Source organism: Engraulis encrasicolus, chromosome 16 (assembly GCF_034702125.1).
Source record: "Engraulis encrasicolus isolate BLACKSEA-1 chromosome 16, IST_EnEncr_1.0, whole genome shotgun sequence".
Lineage (NCBI taxonomy): Eukaryota > Metazoa > Chordata > Actinopteri > Clupeiformes > Engraulidae > Engraulis > Engraulis encrasicolus.
The window spans coordinates 44,061,261-44,087,923 of record NC_085872.1 but is presented as its reverse complement, the minus strand read 5'-3'; the positions used below and the strand labels follow the sequence as shown (position 1 = coordinate 44,087,923).

The 26,663-nt window shown below is 41.0% G+C and overlaps 1 protein-coding gene across 1 annotated transcript in view; it reads left to right on the top strand.

Moving 5' to 3' along the window:
• The window catches only part of acvr1l (activin A receptor, type 1 like), a 33,661-nt gene extending 7,696 nt beyond the window's left edge, over positions 1-25,965 (top strand). The window contains exons 3-10 of the mRNA XM_063219735.1: positions 7,754-8,008; positions 8,715-8,926; positions 9,239-9,338; positions 10,701-10,847; positions 13,507-13,782; positions 16,365-16,562; positions 24,541-24,671; positions 25,568-25,965. Of these exons, the coding sequence (XP_063075805.1) occupies positions 7,754-8,008; positions 8,715-8,926; positions 9,239-9,338; positions 10,701-10,847; positions 13,507-13,782; positions 16,365-16,562; positions 24,541-24,671; positions 25,568-25,702 (1,454 nt within the window). The 3' untranslated portion in view covers positions 25,703-25,965. The remainder of the gene's footprint in view (positions 1-7,753; positions 8,009-8,714; positions 8,927-9,238; positions 9,339-10,700; positions 10,848-13,506; positions 13,783-16,364; positions 16,563-24,540; positions 24,672-25,567) is intronic.
• Positions 25,966-26,663: the final 698 nt, after the last annotated feature.

Sequence of the window (26,663 nt, the reverse complement as noted above, 5' to 3'; positions counted from 1 at the left end):
AAATGGCAATATAGAAACAAACACAAAACAGACAGGGCGTACAAACTAAGGCAATGACTTTTCTTGACTAGTGCAAAGACAACATTAACAGCAAAAATAAAAGAAAGAAAGAGGTGGTTAGCTTATCACATAAGTTCAAGGTCCCCTTCAAAGTCTTCAAGATGGTCTAAGAATGGCTGCCATATCTTATAAAATTCTCTCCGATTGCCAGACAGACTGTACCTGATTTTTTCCATATGCAATAGAGACGTGAGCTCAGACAGCCACGTCTTGAAGAGGGGCACTGCCTCTGATTTCCAAAGCATTAAAATTAGTCTTTTTGCTATCACCATTCCATACATTATGGTGTGCTGCACACGCATGCTTTGAGGCAACAGAAACATTGAGTATCCAAACAGTGCCACCTGTGGGTCAGGTTTGAAAACACAGTTGTACATGTCAGAAAACCATTGGAATACACTGCACCAGAAGTCATACAGTTTTGGACATGACCAGAAAAGGTGGGCTAGAGTACCATCTGCAGACTTACATCTCTGACACAAAGGGGAAACAGTTGGATATATTTTATGCAGTTTAGTTTTAGAGTAATGTAGTCTATGTAAGACCTTAAACTGAATGAGGTGGTGTCTAGCATTGATGGAGCAGTATTGTATTCTGTTGAGACCTTCCCCCCAGACAATATCATCAATCTGGATATTCAACTCCTCTTCCCATGCATTCTTCAGAGACTGGGTGACACAGTCCACTTGTTCAGAGAATATCTTGACAAAGTTTGAAATGAGGCCTTTTGAATCGGCTGCGCCAAGCAAGAGATTATGAACCTTACTTTCCTCAGGAAGGTTTTCAAAATTATCTATGTTCTGGCGTACATAGTTCCTGACCTGAAGGTACCTAAAAAAATGTGTTGCTGGGAGAGAGAACTTTTGTTGCAGTTGAGTGAATGAAGCAAAATGCTTATTAATGTACAAGTCTTTTAAAGCAACTATACCTTTTTGTTTCCAACTGCGAAAAGTTGCGTCAGACAATGAAGGTGGAAATGCATGATTATGACACACAGGGGTATAAACAGAGGTACCAGGTAGCTCACAACACTTCTTAATCTGTTGCCATATTCTCAAACAGTTCCGAATTATTTGGTTATTCACTTTTGAGTTGGGAAGACTGGGTGTAGAGAAGAGAAGAGCTGGGAGTGAAGAGTCTTTAACATCATCCTTTTCAATGGCAACCCAGGCTGGAGTTTCTGCTGTAACACCAGGTTTACAATCTTCAACCCAGTAAGCAAGAGCTCTAAGGTTTGCTGCCCAATAATAATATTGAAGCATGGCAGTCCAAATCCACCCTTCTCTCTTGGTTTTTGAAGATTCTTTTTGGATATCCTATGGGCTTTAAACCCCCATATAAATGGCATGACTATGGAGTCCAATAACTTAAAGAAAGACTTAGTTAAAAAAATCGGAAGGTTTTGAAACAAATAGAGAAATCTTGACAAAGAAACCATCTTTATAGCATTTATACGGCCCACCATTGAAATAGGGAGTGTGCGCCACTTCCCAATGTCCCCTTTTAGTTTTTCCACCTTTTCATGGAAATTCAATTTAAAAATTAATTTTGGGTCTTTTGGAAGGGTTACTCCTAGGTACTTCAACTTGTCCGTAACTTTAAATGGGAGACTATGCAAAAACTCTGGTTTAGTGTTTTTCCCAAGAGGCATGAACTCACTTTTTTGCCAGTTGATTGTGTACCCAGAAATGTCTCCAAAAGACTTAATGAGATCTAACAGAATAGGAATGGACAACTCAGGCTTTGACATGAATATAGCCACATCATCAGCATATAAAGACAGATGGTGGTCCACACCTCCTAGATGGATGGGGCTAAAAGTTTCGTGTTGTCTAATACGGACTGCAAGGGGTTCAATACATATTGCAAAGAGGAGCGGGCTAAGGGGACACCCCTGGCGCGTCCCACGCTGTAGCTGAAATGAAGTAGACCTATCTTGATTTGTAAGAATGGAAGAGGACGGTTTTGCATAGACAGTTTGAATCCAAGAGATAAAACGTTGACCAAGCCCAAATTCTTCCAACACCCTAAACATATATGGCATTTCTATTTGGTCAAACGCCTTTTCAGCATCCAGGCACAATACCGCCACCTCCTGGTCATTTTTGTAATTATGGTACATTATATTCATTAATCTTCGAACATTAAAGAATGAAAACCTACCAGGAATAAAACCTGTTTGATCTTTATGAATAATGGAGGTGATATGTTTATTTAGCCTATTTGCCATCAGTTTTGTAAAGATTTTTAAATCAGAGTTCAGCAATGCTATTGGGCGATAAGATGAGGGTTCAGTCTCATCTCTCCCCTCTTTTGGAATAAGTGAGATGTTAGCTTCATATAAGGAATTAGGAAAAGTTTGGTTTTCAAATGAGTGCTCAAACATCCTAAGCAGGAGTGGGACTAACTGTTTGTGGAATGTCTTGTACCATTCCATACCAAAACCATCCGGCCCAGAGGTTTTTCCATTGGGGAAAGATTTTATTGCCTCTAGGATTTCTTCAGCTGTGATATCAGCATTAAGTGCTTCACAGGCCTCCTCACTTAATTTGGGGAGGTTCAAGTTCTCTAGCCATTTAGAAGTGTCACCTGTAGCTTTGGATGTGTAAAGCTGTTCATAATATTCCCTGAAGCGTTTGTTTATATCCATAGGGTTAGTAATAAGATCTCCTGTTTTAGATTTTATCTTGTGTATGGCTCTGCTAGCCTGCAGTCCCCTCAACTGTCGCGCCAGAAGTTTCTGGGGTTTATCTCCCAGTTCGAATTGTTTTTGTTTCAGTTTAAATAGTTGGTTCTGAACCTGGGCAGATAATATGTCATTATATTCATATTTAAGCTTAATTATGTTTTGTAAAGTGACTGAGTCAGGAGACGATTTATAAATAGTGTCTAGTCGTGTTAAATCTTTTTCAATTTCTACCAGGCGCTGTTTCTTTTCTCTTCTCATTGAATTTTCAAACGAAATAATGTGTCCTCTAATCACAGCCTTGAAAGCTTCCCATAAAGTTGAGTCTGTGACCTCATGGTTGTCATTTGTTACAAAAAAATCAGATATTTTAGCAGAGATAAACTGAGAAAAAGAGGGGTCAGAGAGAAGTGAAGGATGAAAGCACCAGCTATACTGTCGTTTCATATGGTTGAGGTCAAGCACCAATGATGTTGGGGAGTGATCTGAGATGAGTATATTGTGATATTTCGTGGAGATCACATTTGAGATCAGGTTTGAATCTAGCAGGAAATAGTCAATTCTAGAGAAGGATTTATGACGCTGTGAGAAAAAAGAATAATCCCTATCTGCAGGGTGCTGAAGCCTCCATATGTCAACTAGATGAGTAGACAACATCAAATTATTTAAAGTTACAGAGGCAGCAGAAGGTAACTGAGTTGGTTGAGAAGATCGGTCCAAATAGTTGTCCAACACAAGGTTCAGGTCGCCGGCTGCAATTACCTTTGTGTCTGAGAGATTAGGCAGTAAATTAAAGACCTTGTTAAAGAAATGTGGGTCATCGAAGTTGGGACCGTATATATTTAAAAGTGTAACATGGTGTGTATAAATATGTCCTGTCACTAAAATATATCTACCATTTGGGTCACAAATAGTAGATTCATGTCTAAATGGAATATTTTTGCTAATTAGGATGGCCACACCACGCGCTTTACTNGAAAATGTGGACTGAAAAATTTGATTGACCCATCTGCACTTCAGCAAATTTGCTCTAGTTGGCTTTATATGAGTTTCCTGCAGAAACATGATGTCTGCAGCTAAAGACTTCAAGTGAGCAAACACTTTTGCTCTTTTAATGGCGTGCCCTAAGCCACGGACATTCCAACTAGTAAAAGTAATCCCAGTGCCACCACCTCTTAAAGAAGAGCTATGCATATCTAAGCACAGTGAAATGTACAAATGACGCCCTTAAACATTGAACATAACATAAAAAGGAACTACATAGAAAACACACACGCAAACCCCCCCTACCCCCGTTCCACTTTCCCAAACAAAGTGAAAGCACGTTCCCTTCAAATAAGCATCGAGGCTGCCGGACCATATCAAAGCAAAACGAAAGTAAAGAGCCCTAAGTCCTCTCTCCAAAAAGCAATAATAGCGTCCATTAGGAGACAAAAATAAAATGTCCCGACCTGTAGAATTGTAAGATGTTACATACCAGGAGATCAATTTAAAACGCAGTACACACTCAAGCCAATGTCATTGCAAACTGCTCGGCTTCTTCCGGAGTGGAGAAAAAACGCACCGATTTTCCCACGGTAACCTTGAGCTTGGCAGGGTAGCGAAAGACGGCCTTGGCACCAGCCTCCTTCAGCTTGTCACGAACTCCTTCAAATGCCTGCCGTTGTTTGTTCACCTCAGCAGGGTAATCAGGGAAAATATGAATTGCTCTATCGTTGTGTGACAGAGGAAACTGCTGTTGAGATAGCTGTAGTATCTTCTCCTTGGTTCGGAAGTAATGGAGCTTGGCTATCATTACGCGCGGCCGTGCCTCGTCGTCATCCTCTGATATACCTCCCAGGCGATGCGCTCGATCCACCACCACAGGCTTTGGGAAATTACCGGCACCTAACAGTTCAGGGATAAACTTCTCCAAGAAATCCACAGCACTTGATCCCTCGATTTTCTCAGGTAGGCCCACAATTTTGATATTTTGACGTCTAGAGCGAGCTTCTAGGTCGATTACTTTGGCACGCAATGCGCGGTTTTCCTTCTGCAGTTCCATGCAAATTTGCTCAACTTTAGTGAGCCGTGTGTCTTGGCTGGAATTAGCCTCCTCGACCGTGGTTACTCTGTCATCAAGACTCACCAAAGATGCTTGGGTGGATGCCAAGGTTGCCTCTAATGCATCGAACCTGTCAGTCATCGTCTTGTTCATGTGCTTTATTGCCAAAAGAATGCTGCGGGGATCAGTGTCGTTATCTCCGGAACCCGCGGGGTCCTCGGCATCGGTTGTCGTTGATGTTAGCACGGTTAGCTGTGGTGAAGCACGGCTTGCAGTCTCATCTTTTTCCTGTTTTCCACGTTCTGGCTTCGTTTTTCCCATCTTACTGCTCTTAATGGTCGATCAAATCAACAAAAAGTCGGGTGATATGAAATAAATTTAAATTAAATGTCGAATTACATTACAATATGGAGAGGAGCTCAGAAAAACGTGTCTACTCCATCTGGTGCTCACTAGCGCCTCCTCGAGGGCTTTTTACGGCCCCTGAGACTGTCTTATGCGGTCCCCGACATAATTTTTATGTTATGCAGTTTCACATGAAATATGATGTGTTTTGTAAAGACATGTGATAAATTACATTTGCAATATACAACTAAGTTATAATTTCAGGGAACCTAGTGAAGTTGGGGTCTGTTGTATATGTGGCCGCCTTCAATATAGGCCTAAAGTGCGGGGGGAAATCCTTGTTTTTTGTTCATAGTACGTCCCACGGAGGAATAAAATGTGAAGTGCCCCCTCGAGGGGTTTCCCACCCCTGCTCTAATGCATGTGCTGGGGTGGACGGACAGACAGACAGACAGACAGAAGCTTAGAGGTAGACAGACTGACAGGCAGACAGATGTAACTTAATTCTCCAAGTCAAATGTTATTGCATAAGCCTTATCTGGCGATCATGTCCTTTATAACAATCTCTTTGGGCTACAGTCCCCTCTTTAAAGGTGTGTGTGTGTGTGTGTGTGTGTGTGTGTGTGTGTGTGTGTGTGTGTGTGTGTGTGTGTGTGTGTGTGTGTGTGTGTGTGTGTGTGTGTGTGTGTGTGTGTGTGTGTGTGTGTAGTGGAGCACGAGGCAATCCATTCCTCCTCCTACTCCTCAACCCCCACCCCCATCCCGTGCTCATGTTCAAACAGGGCCATACTTCTTGTAAGGCATTATGGGGCCTAATCGATACGTGCAGTTAAAGCGCCCGCTGTTCCTCCAAATTACTCTGGCCGTTTGTCAGTGGGAGTGGATGGAGACCCTGTTGTGATGTGGCACACACACACACACACACACACGCAGGCGCACGCACACGCAGGCACACACACACGCAGGCACGCGCACACGCAGGCACATACACACGCGCGCACACGCAGGCGCGCGCACACACGCAGGCACACACACACACACACACACACACACACACACACACACACACACACACACACACACACACACACACACACACGTTTTCCTATTGTGATGTGCAATCCACCAGTGAGTTTTTTTTATTTTTAGTCAATTGAAATGATGATGTCCGTCCTCAGGACAGCAGGTTTTACAGGGTGTGGGCAGGCAGCACAACCATGAAAAATAATACAATTCTAATTAAATATTTCGAACCGCTGTGCATTTGTGTAACAAACAGACCCCTTGATCATTACTTGCCTGCATTTATTTTGTTCATGAAAATGCTGTGGTTGAGCTGCGAAGACCAGCTGGCCACTGTGGCATGACTGGACTGCAGCCGTAGTAACTCAAATCATATCTGCACCACTAATTGAGTTCCCACTGATTGGTGTCTTCCTGTGTGCTTGTTGGGGTGTGTCTGGTTCTGCTTTCAGTGTGTGTGTGTGTGTGTGTGTGTGTGTGTGTGTGTGTGTGTGTGTGTGTGTGTGTGTGTGTGTGTGTGTGTGTGTGTGTGTGTGTGTGTGTGTGTGTGCCTGTATGTCTGTGTGTGTTTGTGTGTCTGTGTGTGTATGTGCATTTGTGGCTGTGTGCGTGCCTAGACATGTCTGTGTGTCTACACTGCCTGTGTGTATGTGTTTATCTGGTTCTGCTCTCTGTGTACTGTGTGTGTAATATGCTTTCACATGATGAATGGTGTTGCATTTGTGGTGCTGATTTCCAGAGCTACTTTACTAACCCACAGGGACATTAAGGTGTCCACCCGTATACAAATATTATACACAGAACACAGGGGTTGTGTGTGTGTGTGTGTGTGTGTGTGTGTGTGTGTGTGTGTGTGTGTGTGTGTGTGTGTGTGTGTGTGTTCTTTCTTTTGCTCGTCGTCGTTGGTCAACAAGGCTTTTTGCAGTATCACATGTCAGGGTGGTGAAATGACAGCTAATGCCACTATTGTGTAGATTAAGTGGGTTTTTTAAGTGAATTATCTATTGCAGTACATTAGCTAATTAATTTGTGGGCATTAGGGTTCATTTAGGGGAGGGGTTACATTTTAGAGGCCTGCTTGCGTCTTTTTTCCTTGTCCCCCAGATGGGGTCGAGTGTGAGTGTAGGATGTGTGTGTTTTTTTAAAATAAATCTGGTTGCGTTTTTGTATTTATTTACATTGACATTCCATGTATGCCTGGTCTTTCCTATTCTATTCTATTCTAATCTATTCTATTCTATTCTTATGCATTACATGTACATGATTGTGTGTGTCACTGTGTCTCTCTCGTGCCTGTTCCTGGAATGGTGTCGAGTGTGTGTGGTCAATCTGGTTGCACTTATGATATTGTGTATCCACAATACATTGATATGACCAGTGGTGTTTTTTATCATTGTGGTTGCGTTTCTGGTGGGTGTTCATTGACCTGACCATTGGTACATCTCTCTTATGCCTGTCCCTGTTCCCCAGATGGTGTGGAGTGTGTGTGTGTATATATGGATTTTTCACCTATCTGATAGCATTTATGCGTTTATTTATGTACATTGACATGACCATGCCTCTCTCTCTCTCCCCCTTCCTTCCTGTTTCCCCAGATGGTGTGGAGTGCGTGTGCGAGGGCAACGACTGCATGGAGGAGCTGTGCGTGGGGGACCAGTGCTTCGCCTCCGTCACGCTGGTGGGCCCGGCGCAGGGGCAGGCGCCCACCTTCCGCCGCGGCTGCCTGGTGGGGCCCGACCCCCCCCTCATGACCTGCAAGGCGGCGTCCAACTACGTGGTGGAGTGCTGCACGCTGCCCATGTGCAACGCAAACACCAGCAGCCAAGCACTACTTAGTCAACTGCTCACCGGTAAGGAGACGGAGTACACACACACATGCCCACACACACACACACACACACACACACACACACACACACACACACACACACACACACACACACACACACACACACACACACACACGCGCAAACACACACACACGCAAACACCAGCAGCCAGGCACTACTCAGTCAACTGCTCACCGGTAAGGAGACGGAGTAGAAGATCTGCTGTCTTTGCTCTGTGTCCACAGCTCCCCAGGAGATACTGATGATGTAATAACCGATGAGATTTTACTTAACTAACTTGTTCTGTGTGTCCTGTTTTGCTTGCCGTAGCTCCGCAGCTGGAGCCGATGCGGTACTGTGTTGAGACCCTGGTGCTGTTGTTTCTCTACTAACTGATGATTTGCTGTTTGTGTCCTCTGCTTTCCATAGTGGTCCGGCTGGTGCCGGTGCGGTACTGTGCAGAGTCCCTGGTGCTGCTGGTTCTGTATTAACTGATGAGTTACTTTGCTAACGTAATTATGTGTTGTCTTTGTCCTGTTTTGCTTCCCGTAGCTCCGCAGCTGGTACTGTACTAACTTGCTCTGTGTGTCCTGTTTTGCTTCCCGTAGCTCCACAGCTGGAGCCGGTGCGGTACTGTGTTGAGACCCTGGTGCTGCTGGTTCTGTACCTAACCGATGAGATTTTACTGTACTAACTTGTTCTGTGTGTCCTGTTTTGCTTCCCGTAGCTCCGCAGTCGGAGCCGGTGCGGTACTGTGTGGAGACCCTGGTGCTGCTGGTGCTGGGCCCGGTGGGCCTGCTGGGGCTGCTGTCGCTGCTGGCCGTCCTGATGTGCCGCCGCCTCCACCGCAGCCGGCTGGAGAGACTGCACGAGTACGACCCCGAGCAGGGCGCTATCGACGGACTCATCGCCTCTAATGTGGGAGACAGCACGCTGGCGGTAATTATACACGCTAATAACACTCACACATACACATATACACACACCTCCACTAGCAGTAATACATACTGACACACACTAGTGGTAATGCTTTATAATAATGTACACACACACACACCTCAACAAACAGGGCGCCATAGACGGCCTCATTGCATCCAACATTGGGGACAGCACACTAACGGTAATAGTCTCACCGTCGAAACATGCCATGTAAAAGATATGAAAAACTTGTACATGTCTGAAACAAAAGAAATTTGAACATTTGATTTCATATGAAATAATGTAAGTGTGTGTGTGTTTGTGTATCTGCAGGACCTGCTGGACCACTCGTGCACGTCGGGCAGTGGTTCAGGGCTGCCCTTCCTGGTGCAGAGGACCGTGGCGCGTCAGATCAGCCTGGTGGAGTGCGTGGGTGAGTGCCGTCCCCCTTACGCTAGGGACACATAGCAGCCGAAACGAGCCTTCTGGTTTCCCTCTCCCCCTTTTGTAATGCTTCTGCCTGCTTAGCTGTAGGCATTGGACTTCCTCTTTGAGCTTTTAAGTAGTTGCGCTGCTCATCCAAGACATCGCAGGCATTGAGCCACGATCAGGGTTTTAAAACACTTGTTTGCATCCACAATTACTTGAGTCTGGTAGTCCACCTCTTGAGCATTTGACCTTTTATATTTGTAGGACTTTTTGTGAGAGTGACGTTTTGTGACGGGGCAGGCAGTGAGGGTGCATTGTAGTAGCCTGATTATCGTCGACTTTCAAATCTCTTCGAGACTTGGTCTGACCAAGAGCATAACAATTAACATTTCCCAAATGGCCTCCCTTGGTTTGCTAATGATTGTTTGCTTCCCAACAAAGTGGGAGGAGTTCCCGTATTTGCGGGAACTCAGAAAGTACTTGCATTGCTGACCTGACCTGATTGGTAGCAACGCTGAAGCTGTTGCGTCACTAGGAAGGAGGGCACGGCCTGGCTAGCATTGTAGTGCAGTGCTCAGCCGTTGGAGCCACGGCAGGGCCATCCACATTTGACTTCATCAACCAATTTAAACTGTATTAAAGCACAAACCCATAGGTTATCCTAATGCTTCCATGGACCATAAAAGCTAGAAAAGAAACACTGATTAAACTGTTCACTGTGAGCAGCACGTCTGCTTGTAAAACGCAGTCTTGGCCCGATCATTGTGAATTTCACTATGTGTTTTATAGGAGTAATTAAGATTTTTATACCAGTTGCAATAACACAGAGGCTGCTTCTGCTCCTCTCCTCGTTACACATCTCATTTATTTAGTAGACTTGGTTTGACTTTGGTTGTATCTGTGTAGTGCAGACATACACTTTTAAAGAACTTGTTGCCGTTAAAATAAAAGTAATTGTATCAGCATTTATGGTCACGTGTTTGAATGGGAATGTTTAAAACAACCACATATTTTATGGGTAGCCATTATTGTGGGTTATTGCTTGTCCTTCTGTATTTCCCTGCAATGGTCCATATTCTACAGCCAACAGAGATCCCTTTTACGGCCTCTATGCTGTTACGTTTGTGTATGTGTTATGAAATGGGTTATGCGATAAAGAATTGGTCACAGTTTGGTCACAGTTTTGTGGAATCACTCAGTTAATTTGAAATGCCTCCACATTATGCCTTTTTTTCTTTTTATTTAATAAAAAAGACATACTGATCTCATGTGTAGTCTTAAACTTGCAAGAATCAGTTCGAGGTGGACTAGGTCTTGGTGATGTTTGTTGATGTGTTTGTGTGTGTGTCCTGGGTTGGTTGCCTAGGCAAGGGTCGCTATGGTGAGGTGTGGCGGGGCCAGTGGCAGGGCGAGAACGTGGCCGTGAAGATCTTCTCCTCTCGCGACGAGAAGTCCTGGTTCCGGGAGACGGAGATCTACAATACCGTGTTGCTGCGGCACGAGAACATCTTAGGTAAGACTGGATCTGTAAAATTTACACTACATTACACTGTGTGCAGAATTATTAGGCAAACATGTTTTTTGACCATATTGTCCATTTTAATGCGTATTTACCGCCACCAACCTTTATGAACATGAAAACCTATTGGATTTAAGCATTCCAGATCATGCATATGTGTATAAAAAGATGGAGTGTGATCTAAGGAGCCCAGCACCCTATATCAGGTGTGCATAATTAGGCAACTTTGTTTTTCTCTGGACCACAATGGGTCACAAAATACTTGATCTAACAAACTCTGAAAAGTCTATAAACAATTTTGAAGTCTTCCAGAGGGATGTGGCTCTCTTGAAATTGGCAAGACGTTGGTCACGTTAGCACAGAAGTATCAAATGCACCGTTACAAAGTCATCAGTCTCACATGAAATGTCACGGACAAAAATTGAGAAGAATTTTAGGTGAAACTACAAGAAAATTATTACCCTGCAGTGCTATCATATTCCAGAATGCAAACTTACATCAGGTGTCCAGAAGAACAGGTTGTTGAGCACTCAGAGACATAGCAAAGGTAAGAAGGGATGACACCAGACAACCATTTAACAAGTTAATTAAGTCAAGACTGGGTCAAGAAATACCCTAGGACAGAGTTTTTAAAGGTATTATGGACTGGTGAAAGTGACTATTGACAGACAGGGTGGATGAGCCCATAGCTGGATCTGTGAGGGAAAAGTTTGCAACTTTCAAGAAGACAATGGTATTTATGCAGTATTCTGCTGGCATTTGAGTAGAACTCAGGAACATTACCGATCTAGCCATGGGCTCATCGATCTGGTCCATTAACAGTCACTTTCACAAGTTCATAAAACCATTGACAAAATTGTCTAAAGACCTTTCTTGACCCAGTCTTGACTTAAGTTTCTTGTTGAGTGGTCTTCAGGTTTCAACCTGTTTTACCTTGGTCATGTCTCTGAGTGCTGAATACAATGTTCTTCTGGACACTCGATGTAGGTTTCAGTTCTGGAATATAACAGCACTGCAGGGTAATAATTTTGTGGTAGTTTGACCTTCAATTCTTCTCAATCCGGCAGTTACTTTGTGAGCACAATGCATGTGACACTGATGGCTTCGTAACGGTGCATTAGATGGATATGACCAATATCTGGGCAATTTCAAGAGAGCCACATCCCTCTGGAAGACTTCAAAATTGTTTATAGACTTTTCAGAGTTTGTTAGATCTCTTTTGTGGCCCATTTTCCCAGAGGAAAACAAAGTTGCCTAATAATTATGCACACCTGATATAGGGTATTGGGCTCCTTAGATCACGCCATCTCTTAATATACAAATATGCATGACATGGAATGCTTAAATCCAATAGGTGTTCATGTCCATAGAGGTTGGTGGCGGAAAATATGCATATAATGGACAATATGGTCAAAAAACATGTTTGCCTAATAATTCTGCACACAGTGTACATTCAGGGCTCAAAAATTAGCGTTTTTTCGTCACCAGCCAAAATGGCTAGTATATGTTAATCTTGCTAGTCAACACACACTCAACACACTAATGGGTAAAAGTGGCTTGTAAGTTGGTCTTTTCTACCAGCCAAACTGAAATTTCACCAGCATTTGACTGACTGACAGGTGTTGATTTAGAGCTCTGATTACATTACATGACAGCTCTGTAACATGCTACATTACATTACATTACACTTACCTGACGGTTTTATCCAAAGTGACTTAGTTATTTTACGGGGTATTGGTGACAGTCCCTTCAGCAATGTGCTGTTAGGTATCTTGCTCAGGGGCATGGCGATACGTAAATCCAATAATCATATATTATGTGTCTCTCTGCTCTCCAGGTTTCATGTCGTCGGCCATGACGTCACGTAATTCCAATAATCACATATTCTATATTAATCGCTCGCTCTCTGTCTATCTGTATTTAAGACAAACAGAGCCTGCCAATCATTTATTCCAGTGATCCTCAAAGTGTGGTCCGGGGACCACTGGTGGTCCGCGACAGAGCTCAGGTGGTCCGCGAGGGAATTTCTACTTTTCCAAGACACACTAGCAGAAGGCTATATTTGTAACATTATTACAAAGCCAAACATGTCTGAAGTCATATGTTCACCATAATAAGACAGGCTTGTAAATGTAAACAAAAACGAAGTGATCTGCATCAAATTTAGCGATGTCGAATTGGCACTTGTCAAATGGCAATTCAGTTGACAGGTGGTCCCTGAACATTTTTGGTGGGAAAAAGTGGTCCTCGGTCTGAGAAAGTTTGAGAAACACTGATTTATACCTACTAGTATATCCATGTTAAATAAGACAACTGTAACTTAGACTGAATAGCACATTGCACTTTGGTACTGAATACTGCACTTTACTGTGTTTAAGTTGGGTTTTTTTGTCAACCTGTCTTCTTGTCCTATGGAGGGAGGGGAGGGGGTGGGGGGTCTATTGTGTTTTTGTCTATTGTAATGTCTTTGTAATTGTATCAGATGCACTGAAAATGACACAGAACAATTTTCCGAAAGGACAAATAATCTATCTATCTATCTATCTATCTATCTATCTATCTATCTATCTATCTATCTATCTATCTATCTATCTATCTATCTATCTATCTATCTATCTATCTATCTATCTATCTATCTATCTCTTCCCTGCAGGTTTCATGGCGTCAGACATGACGTCGCGTAACTCCAGCACGCAGCTGTGGCTGATCACGCACTACCACGAGTACGGCTCGCTGTACGACTACCTGAGCCGCGTCGCCGTGGAGATGTCGGACGGCCTGAACATGGCGGCGTCGGTGGCGAGCGGGCTGGTGCACCTGCACACGGAGATCTTCGGCACCGAGGGCAAGCCGGCCATCGCCCACCGAGACCTCAAGAGCAAGAACATCCTCGTCAAGAAGGACATGCGCTGCTGCATCGCTGACCTGGGTGAGGAGGAGGAGGGGGACTTGTTTAACCCATTGATGCCTGATGTTGCGTTGTGCAACATTGGCCATGGTGCCTGGAGCTGCATTATGCAACATTCAGGCTCATGAGATTTGAGGCAACTTTATTAAATATCTCTGTTTGTTTGAGGTAAATGAACACATTCTAATGAAAGATGAGGGTCTTAGTGTTGAAATCATTGAGAGTAAATAGAATGGAGGCCAAAATTCTATTTCATTGTTGAAGCCAAGTTGGAGCCAAGGTTGGACCCAAAAAGACCAAAAAATGGCCAAATCCCATTCATTCCTATGAGAGACATAAAACCCTGTATCTCCCTTAAATGCCACTCCAGGGGGATCATTTTTCGCTCAACTAGTAGGTCCCCTTGCTCTCCAACTTACCAGGGTGGTGATTTTTTGTGGTGATGTTTTATTTTAGAGAGATATTAAAAGTTAAATTGACCAATGAGCATTAGAACATGGTTTGATTGACAGTTAGAAGTCTTGTTGTTGTCCAATCAGCACCTGCGTTTGGCGTTGCTAAGGTGGAATGTAAGTTGGAATGTTCCCAAATCTGGCTTCAAAGCCTTGAATGGCAAATAGCGTTGATTTGGCGTCCATTCTATTTACTGTCAATGGTTTAAATGCAACTTGGTGCATACTTTTATGTGCTTCAGATTCTGAGATATTTAGGTTTTTATAGACAGAGTGCAGCTTTTCTTAAAAAGGGCTCAGGCATTCAGTACCCTTGTTTTGCAGGTGCCTTAGCCTTCAATGGGTTAATACTAGGGGTGGGCATAGATTAATTTTTTTAATCTAGATTAATCTCACTGTAATTTTGAAATTAATCTAGATTAATCTATATCAAAATGGCTCATTCAGAAATGGCGCGCTAGCGAAATAATGCCGAAAAAACCCTTGGAGTTTCTTAAGACAGATGGCGCATTAGAACAGAGCTCATCTTTTTTTTCCAAAATGCATCTCATCTTCAAAAAATGGTCATGTTGATACTTGGTGATGAAAAAAAAACGCACTGCAAAAAGCAAAAGCAAAGTGTGTCCAATAGGAAGCATTTACAGTTATAAGATACTGAAATTTCAAAATGAACGGCGCTATAAGTTGTAGAGGCAAATACAGATAAATCTATCAAACATTTAGGCTATTTAAACAAAATGACCTCAACAATTCAGCATGAGAGAGAGAGAGAGAGAGAGAGAGAGAGAGAGAGAGAGAGAGAGAGAGAGAGAGAGATAGAGAGAAAGAGAAAGAGAAAGAGAGAGGGGGGAGAGAAGAGAAGAGAGAGAGAGAGAGAGAGAGAGAGAGAGAGAGAGAGAGAGAGAGAGAGAGAGAGAGAATCTGCCACTGACTGTTAAAAAGAGCAGCGGCTCCTTTAAGAGAGGGAGGAGCTCTGCGCACAGTAAGCTCAGCAGCCCTCACCAGAGGAAGGCTACTGGATATGTAGAACCAACAGCACTGGCCCACGGCAATTTGGCCTAAACCTGACAGTTGTTCTCAGAGTTAGAATGCCAGAGGAGTTACAACTCGAAATTAATTCAGTTTGCAAAAAAAAAAATCAAGCGCGACAACCGCGAGGTTTATTACCGTCTGACATGAGAATAGGCTATCTCACTGAGTCGCAAATGCGCGAATGCAACACAAACATTCAGCGAGAGTAGATATTGGCAGTTTCAGTTTGACAATCTTCAAAATGCATATCGCACGGAATATTTTGCAATTATGGCACAGGCAAGATTTCTGGAAGTTGTTTATGTGTTCCATGCAATGCGAGAGGAAATGTAGGCTACTCACACACAATAATGTCTCTATGTTCACCTCAAACAATAACATCTCTTTTTTAGTCTACCACTTTATAAAAGCACTCAAACAACACCTACCACGGCAGAGGGATTAATGTTTTCAGCATGCAAACACTGTTCATATTGAGTAGGTCTGCTGAAGCAAGTAGGTGGAGAGGAGAAAGCGACTGGAGCGCAGTCTGAAAGCGTCTGTCAATGGAACGCTATGGTGATGTGCATACCAAAACCCATATTTTGAGAATAGATTAACGTGCGATATTTTCTTTATCGCGCGACAAGAGTCTCACATTATCGCAGCACGTTAACGCCGATAACGGCCCACCACTAGTTAATACCCATGTTTTGGTTTGATCACGTGCTATTGCATCGCAGAGCTGGGTGAGGACTCCTCAACTGTGTGTTTGTAGGTTCTGTAGTTTTATAAAATCATCATTGTCAAGAAGGACATGCACTGCTGCATCGCAGACTTGGGTGAGGAGGGGGGAGGCTTCATACACTGCAAAAAATAAAATCTTAGCCTGCTTATTTTTCTAATTTCTAATCCTAATATAGTAAAAATCATTTCAATATTTTTTTTTCAATAATCCCCCAAAAGTTGTGGCTGGTCTGACAGCAGGGAAACTATTGTTTTCTCCACGGAGGAGGGGGATGTCAGCGAAAGAACCCAATAACTTGTGTTCTGTGAGACATTTTTTTGTGTTCTGCGAAATGACCCAACTGTCTTCATCTAACTGACCTGTTCCATCCCCCCTCCCCCCCCCTCCCCCAGGTCTGGCCGTCACCCACTCCCAATCAGACAATCAGCTGGACGTGGGCAACAACCCCAAGGTGGGCACCAAGCGCTACATGGCCCCCGAGGTGCTGGACGAGAGCATCCAGATGGACTGCTTTGACGCCTACAAGCGCGTCGATGTCTGGGCATTCGGCCTGGTGCTCTGGGAGGTTGCTAGGCGCACCATCAGCAACGGTGAGTGAGAGGGCAGGCGCTGTGTGCCGTGTACTGTGCTGTTCTTGTGTTGTGTTGTGTCGGCAGATTGCAAGCAAGAGGGGTTTTTAAGGTCTTGAAGGGAGTAAATAGCCTGATATGACCCGCTCATAACATAATACTTCTCTTCATTCATATTCATGGTGTGGAGGTTGTTTGACCTGACGCGATTGGAAGGGCGGGAGGAGAGCATTGCACTCAGTTCTGGTTTGAAACAATTGGACAGCTCTCGCCCAATTTGTTTTCAAGTGGTCAAACCTGTTGACACAGTGATGAGGCATGATGAGGATGAGTGTGTTGGTCTTGAAATCAAAAGGTGTCAGGTTCAAAACCCAACCAAGTAGAAAGAACGTGGTCTTCAGTATCCATGGCTTTCATCCATGGCTGCAGTGCCCGTGAAGGAATGCATTTGAGGTCATGTTGTTCCAGGGATGGTGTTTTTCAATTGTTTCTTTAGAAATGCCCCGTTTAGGGCCCTACCGTGACACATATGGTAGGGCACACGTTTGCTATGCGGTTGACCCGGGTTCGATTCCCGGTCCGGGTCGTTTGCCGACTCTTCCCCGTCTCTATCTCCCAACTCGCTTCCTGTCACCACCTTCACTGTCCTATCATAAATAAAGCCAAAAAGACAAAAAAAGAAATGCCCTGTTTAGCTTTCTTTCGAAATAGTTCGAAATACTCTTCTTTCTTAAGTTCAATACTTTTCTTTCTTTCTTTCTTTCTTTCTTTCTGTCTTCCTTTCTTTCTTTCTTTTTCTTTCTTTCTCTCTTTCTTTCTTTATATCTTTCTCTCTTTCTGTCTTCCTCTCTTTATTTCTTCCTTCCTTTCTTTCTTTCTTTCTTTCTACAACACACCTCCTGGTTCTGCCACCCCCTCCCTCGCTCAAATAAATAAATAACTAAATTAAATCCTTGCTAGTCTCATCTATCCCTGGCCATGCCACATTATCCTTAGTTATAAATGATTCTGGCTTGTCAAGATGGGCCCTCTGCATACCTCAGCTGACCCCTGCCTGTGGCTCAGAGTTCTCAGAACGGGCCCGTTTTCCCCACTGCCCTGCCTGCCCTGCCTGCCTGGGCGGCCCGCCTAGCCTCCCTACCTGCCGGCTATAGAGCCGCTCCTTGTGCTAGTGCGCTGGACTGTGGAGCTCAGCGCTGCACTGGGGCTCTGGTGGTGGCGGACAGCCAAGTCTTCTTGGAGAGCTCCGTGGCTGGAGGTGGTCTCCGGTTTTTGTGGGGGGGGTTTTCTTCTTTTTTTTTGACCATTCTTATCATTCCTTACTTCTCCCCTTTTTGCTTTCTTTTTTTCCTATCCTTCATCCATCCACTACTCCCCTCGTCCTCTGTTTCTCAGTCTCTCTGTCCAAACGGACCCTTCTAATGATTGTATATCATAGTATGTATAGTATAGTGGTTTTCAACCTTTTTTGAACACCCAAGTAAAAAAAAAGTGTACTTAATATATACTTAATAAGTACGTTTTATTGTATTTAAAGTGTACTTCAAAAGTGTGTATTTAAAGAATGTTATTTTGGGACAACTTATAGTATACTTAAATACACTTGAAATATAATTAAGTAGAGCTTAAACACATTTTAAGTTGACTTTTTTGTACTAAAATTAAACTTTGTATAAGTGTACTTAATATACTAAAAATATATTTAACTTTAAGTACATTATAAGTATACTAACCAAGTCACTTTAAAATGTGTTTAATGTTTACTTTAGCATGCGGATAAGTGCATTTTAAGTACATTAGAAATCTATTTTAACGTCATGAGAAAGTACTTTATAGTATACTGCAGAAGTACATACTTAAGTTGTGTTATTTTGGGACAACTTATAGTATACTTAAATACACTTGAAATATAATTAAGTAGAGCTTAATCACATTTTAAGTTGACTTTTTTGTACTAAAATCAAACTTTGTACAAGTGTACTTAGTATACTAAAAACATACTTAATTTTAAGTACATTATAAGTATACTAACCAAATCACTTTAAAATGTGTTTAATGTGAACTTTAGCATGTGTATAAGTGCATTTTAAGTACATTAGAAATCTATTTTAACGTCATGAGAAAGTACTTTATAGTATACTGCAGAAGTACATACTTAAGTTGTGTTATTTTGGGACAACTTATAGTATACTTAAATACACTTGAAATATAATTAAGTAGAGCTTAATCACATTTTAAGTTGACTTTTTTGTACTAAAATCAAACTTTGTACAAGTGTACTTAATATACTAAAAACATACTTACTTTAAGTACATTTCAAATATATTCACAAAAATCGCTTTAAGTACATTTTAAGTGTATTGACTCTAAATGTATTTTAAGTATACTACAAGTAGATTTTACTTTAAGCACATTTCAAATATATTTATTTTAAGTACACTTTAAATATATTTCAAAAGTATATGAAAAAAACATTAATGTAATCCCCAGTTACTCATTTCCATAGTACATTGTCTTGTTCACAACCATCAGCCATTCACATGAACCTTCCTTTCACCTTCACTTCAGACAACAACCACTGCCTCAACCAGGATTCGAACCCACAATTCACTGAACCACAGACCTGCACTCTAACCACTAGACCACAACTACCTGTTCTTCGACAGGCACAATTACGTTCTTGAAGTAATAGTCTTGAGTAGTACACTTTAAGTATACTTTTATATACTTAATAACAATACTTAGAAATCATTGGTGGTGGTATGCTTTTATCAAATTAAAGACACTTTTACATGTTTAATTTGTGCACCAAAAAGTACACTTAAAGTGCACTTAATACACTAATAACACAACTTAAGTACAGACTTCAGTATTGTGCTTAAAAGTTTAATAGGTAAGGCCTTACATGCCTTTTTAAGATCTGTTTGTGCTCTTCAATATGGTGTTTTTACCATGAAAATACATTAACAAAATGGAAGGTGGAAGGTTATTTAATGTTACAAAGCATAATGAATAAATAAGCCTAGGTTAAAATACACTAAAATGATGGTTTAAAAAAGTACCCAGGTGAAAAAAGTGTACTTAATATACTTAATAAGTATGTATTTTTGTATTTAAAATATACTTCAAAAGTGTGTATTTAAAGAATGTTATTTTGGGACAACTTATAGTATACCTAAATACACTTGAAATATAATTAAGTAGAGCTTTAACACATTTTAAGTTGACTTTTTGGTACTAAAAATCAAACTTTGTACAAGTGTACTTAATATACTAAAATCATACTTAACTTTAAGTACGTTTCAAATATTCTTTCTAATACCAAACTTTAGCACATTACTTTTAAAATACAAATACACTTAAAATACACTTAAAATATACTACACTAACAGTATGTTTTCAAATACAACACTTAAGCACATTACTTTAAAAATACAAATACACTTAAAATACACTTGAAGTGGTTCAAGACAACAAGAAAAATAACATAAAATCTTTATAAGTGAGTACATTTCATTAAAGACAATTAATATTAGTGTCAAAAAGGCAATATAGTAAGTATGCAAAAAAAAATATGCATATCTGTAAAGGTCGTAAAATAAAGTTTAGGTATATATATAACTGATAATGTATATTTTCTAACACTATGTTTGAGTACATTTTTTAAGAACAAAGTTTAATACATTAAACTAGCAGTACATTTTCTAATACCATACATTACTATAATGGTGTACTGTGTATGATTTTTTGTAGTTTATTTCCAAAATTCATGCTGGAAAAAGGGGAGTCATTCATCATCATCATAAATTGAGGTTCTTGTCCATGTTCCAGATATAGACATTTTTTGCTAGGAAAATGACTGTACTTTGGCCAGTAATTAGTTTATTTATTTTGTAAATATAGTTACAATACATTTAAATACACAACACTAATAGTGTATTTTCTAAAAACAATCTTTAGCACATTACTTTAAAAATACAAATGTACTTAAAATACATTTAAATACAATACACTAATAGTGTATTTTATAACACTACACTTTAACACATTACTTTTAAAATATAAATGTACTTAAATAGACTTAAAATATAATATACTAATAGTATATTTAACAATACCACACTTAAGCACATTACTTTAAAAATACAAATGTATTTACAATACATTTAAATACAATACACTAATAGTGTATTTTTTAATAAAACACTTTAGCACATTACTTTTAAAATACAAATGTACTTAAAATAGACTTTAAATAGAATATACTAATAGTATATTTAACAATACCACACTTTAGCACATTACTTTAAAAATACAAATGTATTTACAATACATTTAAATACAATACACTAATAGTGTATTTTATAATACTACACTTTAACACATTACTTTTAAAATACAAATGTACTTAAAATAGACTTAAAATTGAATATACTAAAAGTATATTTAACAGTACCACACTTAAGCACATTACTTTAAAAATACAAATGTACTTACAATACATTTAAATACAATACACTAATAGTGTATTTTATAATACTACATTTAAGTACATAACTTTTAAAATACAAAGATACTTAAAATACACTTAAAATATAATACACTAATAGTATACTTTATAATGCTACACTTTAGCACATTACTTTTAAAATACAAATGTACTTAAAATACATTTAAATAGAATATACTAATAGTATATTTAACAATACCACACTTTAGCACATTACTTTAAAAATACAAATGTATTTACAATACATTTAAATACAATACACTAATAGTGTATTTTATAATACTACACATTAACACATTACTTTTAAAATACAAATGTACTTTAAATAGACTTAAAATTGAATATACTACTAGTATAATTAACAATACCACACTTAAGCCCATTACTTTTAAAATACAAATGTACTTAAAATATATTTAAATACAATACAATAATAGTGTATTTTATAATACTACACTTAAGTACATGACTTTTAAAATACAATTGTACTAACAATACATTTAAAATATAATACACTAACAGTATACTTTATAATGCTACACTTTAGCCCATTACTTTTAAAATACAAAGATACTTAAAATACACTTAAAATATAATACACTAACAGTATACTGTATAATGCTACACTTTAGCACATTACTTTTAAAATACAAATGTACTTAAATTAGACTTAAAATACAATATACTAATAGTATATTTGACAATACTACACTTTAGCACATTACTTTTAAAATACAAATATACTTACAATACATTTAAATACAATACATTAATAGTGTACTTTATAATACTACACTTAAGTACATAACTTTTAAAATGCAAAGATACTTAAAATACACTTAAAGTATAATACACTAATAGTATACTTTATAATGCTACACTTTAGCACATTACTTTTAAAATACAAATATACTTGAAATACATTTAAAATATAATACACTAATAGTATACTACACTTAGCACATTACTTTTAAAATACAAATATACTTAAAATACATTTAAAGTACAGTACACTAACAGTATATTTTATAAAACTATATTTAAGTACATAACTTTAATAACACAAATTATTTTAAAATATATTTAAAATACACTTAACTATAAGTATATTTTTAAATACCATACTTAAGTACTGTACTTGATAAGTAGAGTGTACTTAAAATATACTTTCAGAAAATTAAATATATTTAAAGTACACTTAAGTACACATTTTTTTGACCTGGGCAAACGTCCCCTTGACCTCATCATAAGCCTCCCAACCCCCCTCCTCCTTCGTATTAAAAAAATAACATAGACCAATGTCCCCCATTTGCAACTGAGGACCTCCCCTCTCAGCGTCCTCCTTTCAGGGTAGCCCCAAGGTCTAAAAAGTCTAAAAAAAGTCTTAATTTTTTTATCCCTTTTTTTAGGCCTAAAAAAGGTCTAAAATATCTGTCCCAGGTCTAAAATTTTTAACCAAGGTCTAAAATTTCTTTAGTCTTTTTTCCCCCAACCGGTCTGCTGCGAAATGCAAGGCTTCTGTATTGTCAAAGTAATTTACAATTTGCCTACACATCTTATTTACAGATGTTTTGGCAAGTGTAGACTTGCATGGATGGAAGAAATATCTTCTTTTCAAATGGCACATTTCTTTAGATAGGCTACTATGAAAATATGTCTCATTGTAAGGCTAGGTACTGGTACAGTACCAATGAAATAATTTTATCTATAGCATACCTTCATGGCATATTGGGGCCTACTATGGGTTGACAGTATTTTCAGGTTGGATGTGTTGCCAAATATGCCCCCTAGCTCTGTCTTGTAAAAAATATGCCGCAATTTCTCTCCAGAATTGCTGGAATATAAGACAATTATGACTTTTTCTTAAATACTTGCCACTATTATTATTTTTGCCATTATAATTATTGTTATCCTTTCGTGACACTAGTGCGGCAACTGGGAATGGGAGCGATGCTGGTCTAAATTTTCATTTTTGTGGTCTAAAATAGGTCTAAAAAAGGTCTAAAATTTGATGTGGTCAAACCTGGGGACACCCTGTCCTTTTCAAGACCCCTCAACGGCTTCCTATTGCCCCCTGGGGGGCTGTAGAGCCCCTGTTGAGAAACACTAGTATAGTACGTGTATATGGGTCATTCCACGCCACAGCTCTGAAATGTCCCGCATGACCAGAAGAACCCGAGTGCGGTCAATTCCCTACTACTGTGTCTTATTGTATATGTACTATATAGGGCCCTGCTTGTTCTTCTGGACCCAGAGTATGGATTTCATGTGTTTCACTTGCAGAGCTGTGGCCAGTCGCCAACACTAGACTGTAATGAACACATACACTCACTCAGGTGCACACACACACACACGCACACGAACACACACACACACACGAACACACACACACACACACACACACACACACACACACACACACACACACACTATACTGATGGAGAACAGCCTGGGGCTGTTAGTATTTCACATTAAAAGTGAATTCTATTAAAATCACAGCAGGCACGTTTTACATATTTAATCAGTATGAGTTTTGTTTATTGAAATTCATTCATTGTGGTGGGAATGCAACAATGCCCCAGATGACGTGTAACAAATGAATATTTCATTTCAGATCAATTATGTATATAATATATTTTCTCAGTAATCAGCAACGGAGTACATTGATATACTTCAGACTGTGAATAATGCATCTGTCTCACAGTGTGTTTTCACACAAACATGGCTGCTGCAGTGTTATGATGTTGTTTGGGTTTGCATATCCACAATACTCAAAACAATATTCAAGGTATCAAAAAAGATGGAGGAAACTGTGGCACTCCGGTTTCATTATTTGTTGCTGTTTTCAAGGCAGCAACAGGACTGACTGACGTGTTTCGACCTTCTGTCGATCTGACAAAGACGGTGAATGTCGAAGCACGTCAGTCAGTCAGTCCTCTTGTTGCCTTGAAAACATTCAAAATAATGAAACAGTTTCCTCCTTTTTTAATGTCAGCTATGATTATGTCCTCGAGTGTAAGCCGCTTTGGTTTAAACAGGTCCGACAGGCAGACAAAGATGTGTCCATCTATGCACTGTCGCCTTGTGGACACAGGAGGGAATTACAATTTAAGGAATGCGCTTCAGACAGACAGACAGACGGACAGACCAAGCGACGGACGGACATGCCCTCTTATAGAGATGCTAGGACGCATCTAAAAAGCTTCTGCCGAATGCAATTACTACCCTCAAAGGCTGTTAGAGCTCCTGTGTTTTTAAGAAGAGTTGGATCCTCACAGCGCTTCCGTTCTCCTTTTACCTGGACAATAATCCAGGAGCCAGACAATAGCAGAAGACAGTGTCTGGGCATAAGCTCCAAAAAAAATATCAACTTTATTTCATTGACGATCCACAAACAGTGGATTGAAATGTTGCCGTTTGTCAAGTGAAATGAAATGAAATCTTTCTAAATTATTTATTCTTCATAATGTATGTTTTATTCTGGTGCAGGTATCGTGGAGGAGTACAAGCCTCCGTTCTACGACCTGGTGCCTAGCGACCCCAGCTTTGACGACATGCGCAAGGTGGTGTGTGTGGAGCAGCAGCGGCCATTCATACCCAACCGCTGGTTCTCAGACCCCGTGAGTCCTCAAAACACACTCGTGTGTGTGTGCGTGTGTGCGTGCGTGCGTGCGTGCGTGTGTGTGTCACAACATGGTGGGAAGAGCAAATACTACTGCTCCACACTAGACACGCTGGCACCTGTCATAACTGCCACCGAAAACGCAGGGAAATTTAAACTGCTGGTGTGTGTGTGTGTGTGTGTGTGTGTGTGTATGTGTGTGTGTGTGTGTGTGTGTGTGTGTGTGTGTGTATATACTTGTGCGCGCGCGCACGTGTGTACTTGGTTGTGCATGTGTGAGTAGTCACTAGCTGTAGAAATGAAGGTCAGCCATGTGTGTATGCATGCGTGTGTGTGTGTGTGTGTGTGCGCGTGCGTGTGCGCGTGCGTGCGTGCGTGCGTGCGTGTGTGTGTAAGTGTGTGTGTATAGTTGGTTGTGCATGTGTGAGTAGTCACTAGCTGTAGACGTGAAGGTCACGCAGCTCCAGTTTGAGAGTGGAGTCACTGAGTCTGGTGTGGCTTTGAAACCGTAACCTGTACCTGATACTAAATAACACTGGCACAGCATGAAACGGCAGCAGTGGATTAAGGTTTAGCCAGCCAATACAAGGGGAAATATTAGGTTTTTACTTAATGTTCAATTTAGTTTAGATTAGTTTAGTTTTACTTTCTTATTTACATATATTGTATGGTCCGTGAATCTTATGTGTCTTTCTCTCTCTCTCTCTCTTTCCCTTCTTCCCATTCTCTCTCTCTCTCGCTTCTTCTCTCTCTCCTTCCCATTCTCTCCTTCTATTTCTTTCTCTCTCTCACTCCTTCCCTTTCTCTTTCTGACTCTCTCTCCCTCTCTCTCTCTCTCTCTCTCTCTCTCTCTTTCTCTATCTCTATCTCTCTCTCTCTCTCTCGCTCTCCTAGACGCTGTCTGCCCTGGTGAAGCTCATGAAGGAGTGTTGGTACCAGAACCCCTCTGCCCGCCTCACAGCCCTGCGCATCAAAAAGACTCTGGACAAAATCTACAGCTCTCTGGAAAAAGGCAAGGCTGACTGCTGAGAATGTGGAGCAGAACAGAGAAGAGACGAGCTGGGGCCTACACTACAAAGCAGAGCATGGGCCTACACTAAAGACTATACTCTTGTTCCCTACTGTGACCAGAGGTCTATAGTAAGAAGCTGGTTCAGGAGTAAACGGTAAAAGGTGAAGAGGTAAGGTAAATCATCTAATAGAAGAGTCCTCATTTTCTAGGCCCCAGAACAGAACAGAACAGAACAGAACAGAACAGAACAGAACAGAACAGAACAGAACAGAACAGAACAGAACAGGGCAGGACAGAACAGAACAGGACAGGAGAGGACAGGAGAGGACAGAACAGAACAGAACAGAACAGAACAGAACAGAACAGAACAGAACAGAACAGAACAGAGCATCGCTGAGCAGCAGCAGCATGAAGAGGAGAGGAGAGGAGAGGAGAGTGGCGGAGAGGAGAAGAGAGGAGAGGAGAGGGGCGGAGAGGAGAGGAGAGGAGAGGAGAGGAGAGGAGAGGAGAGGAGAGGAGAGCGGAGGGGAGAGGAGAGCGGCGGAGAGGAGAGGAGAGGAGAGGAGAGGAGAGCGGCGTGGAGAAGAGGAGAGGAGAGGAGAGGAGAGGAGAGGAGAGGAGAGGAGAGGAGAGGAGAGGAGAGCGGCGGAGAGGAGGGGTGAGGATGGGAAGGGAGAAGATGGAAGCTGGTCAGACTGGAGTGGACTGAGGAGGCAATGAGGACACGGATAAGACACACAACAACCCCACTCACCACCCCGCTACACCCACCACCATCTCCCCCTCTCTTCTCCGCTGCCCATCACCCAGATTGGAGGACTGCAGTGGGTTTGGATGTCCTTTCACGTGGCCCACACTGCTCCACACCACACTGCTCCACAACACACTGCTCCACTCCACACCACACCACACCGCTCCACACCACACCACACCACTGGCATCAGAATCGGCGTTGGCATCAGCTCCTCTGCCCTGACT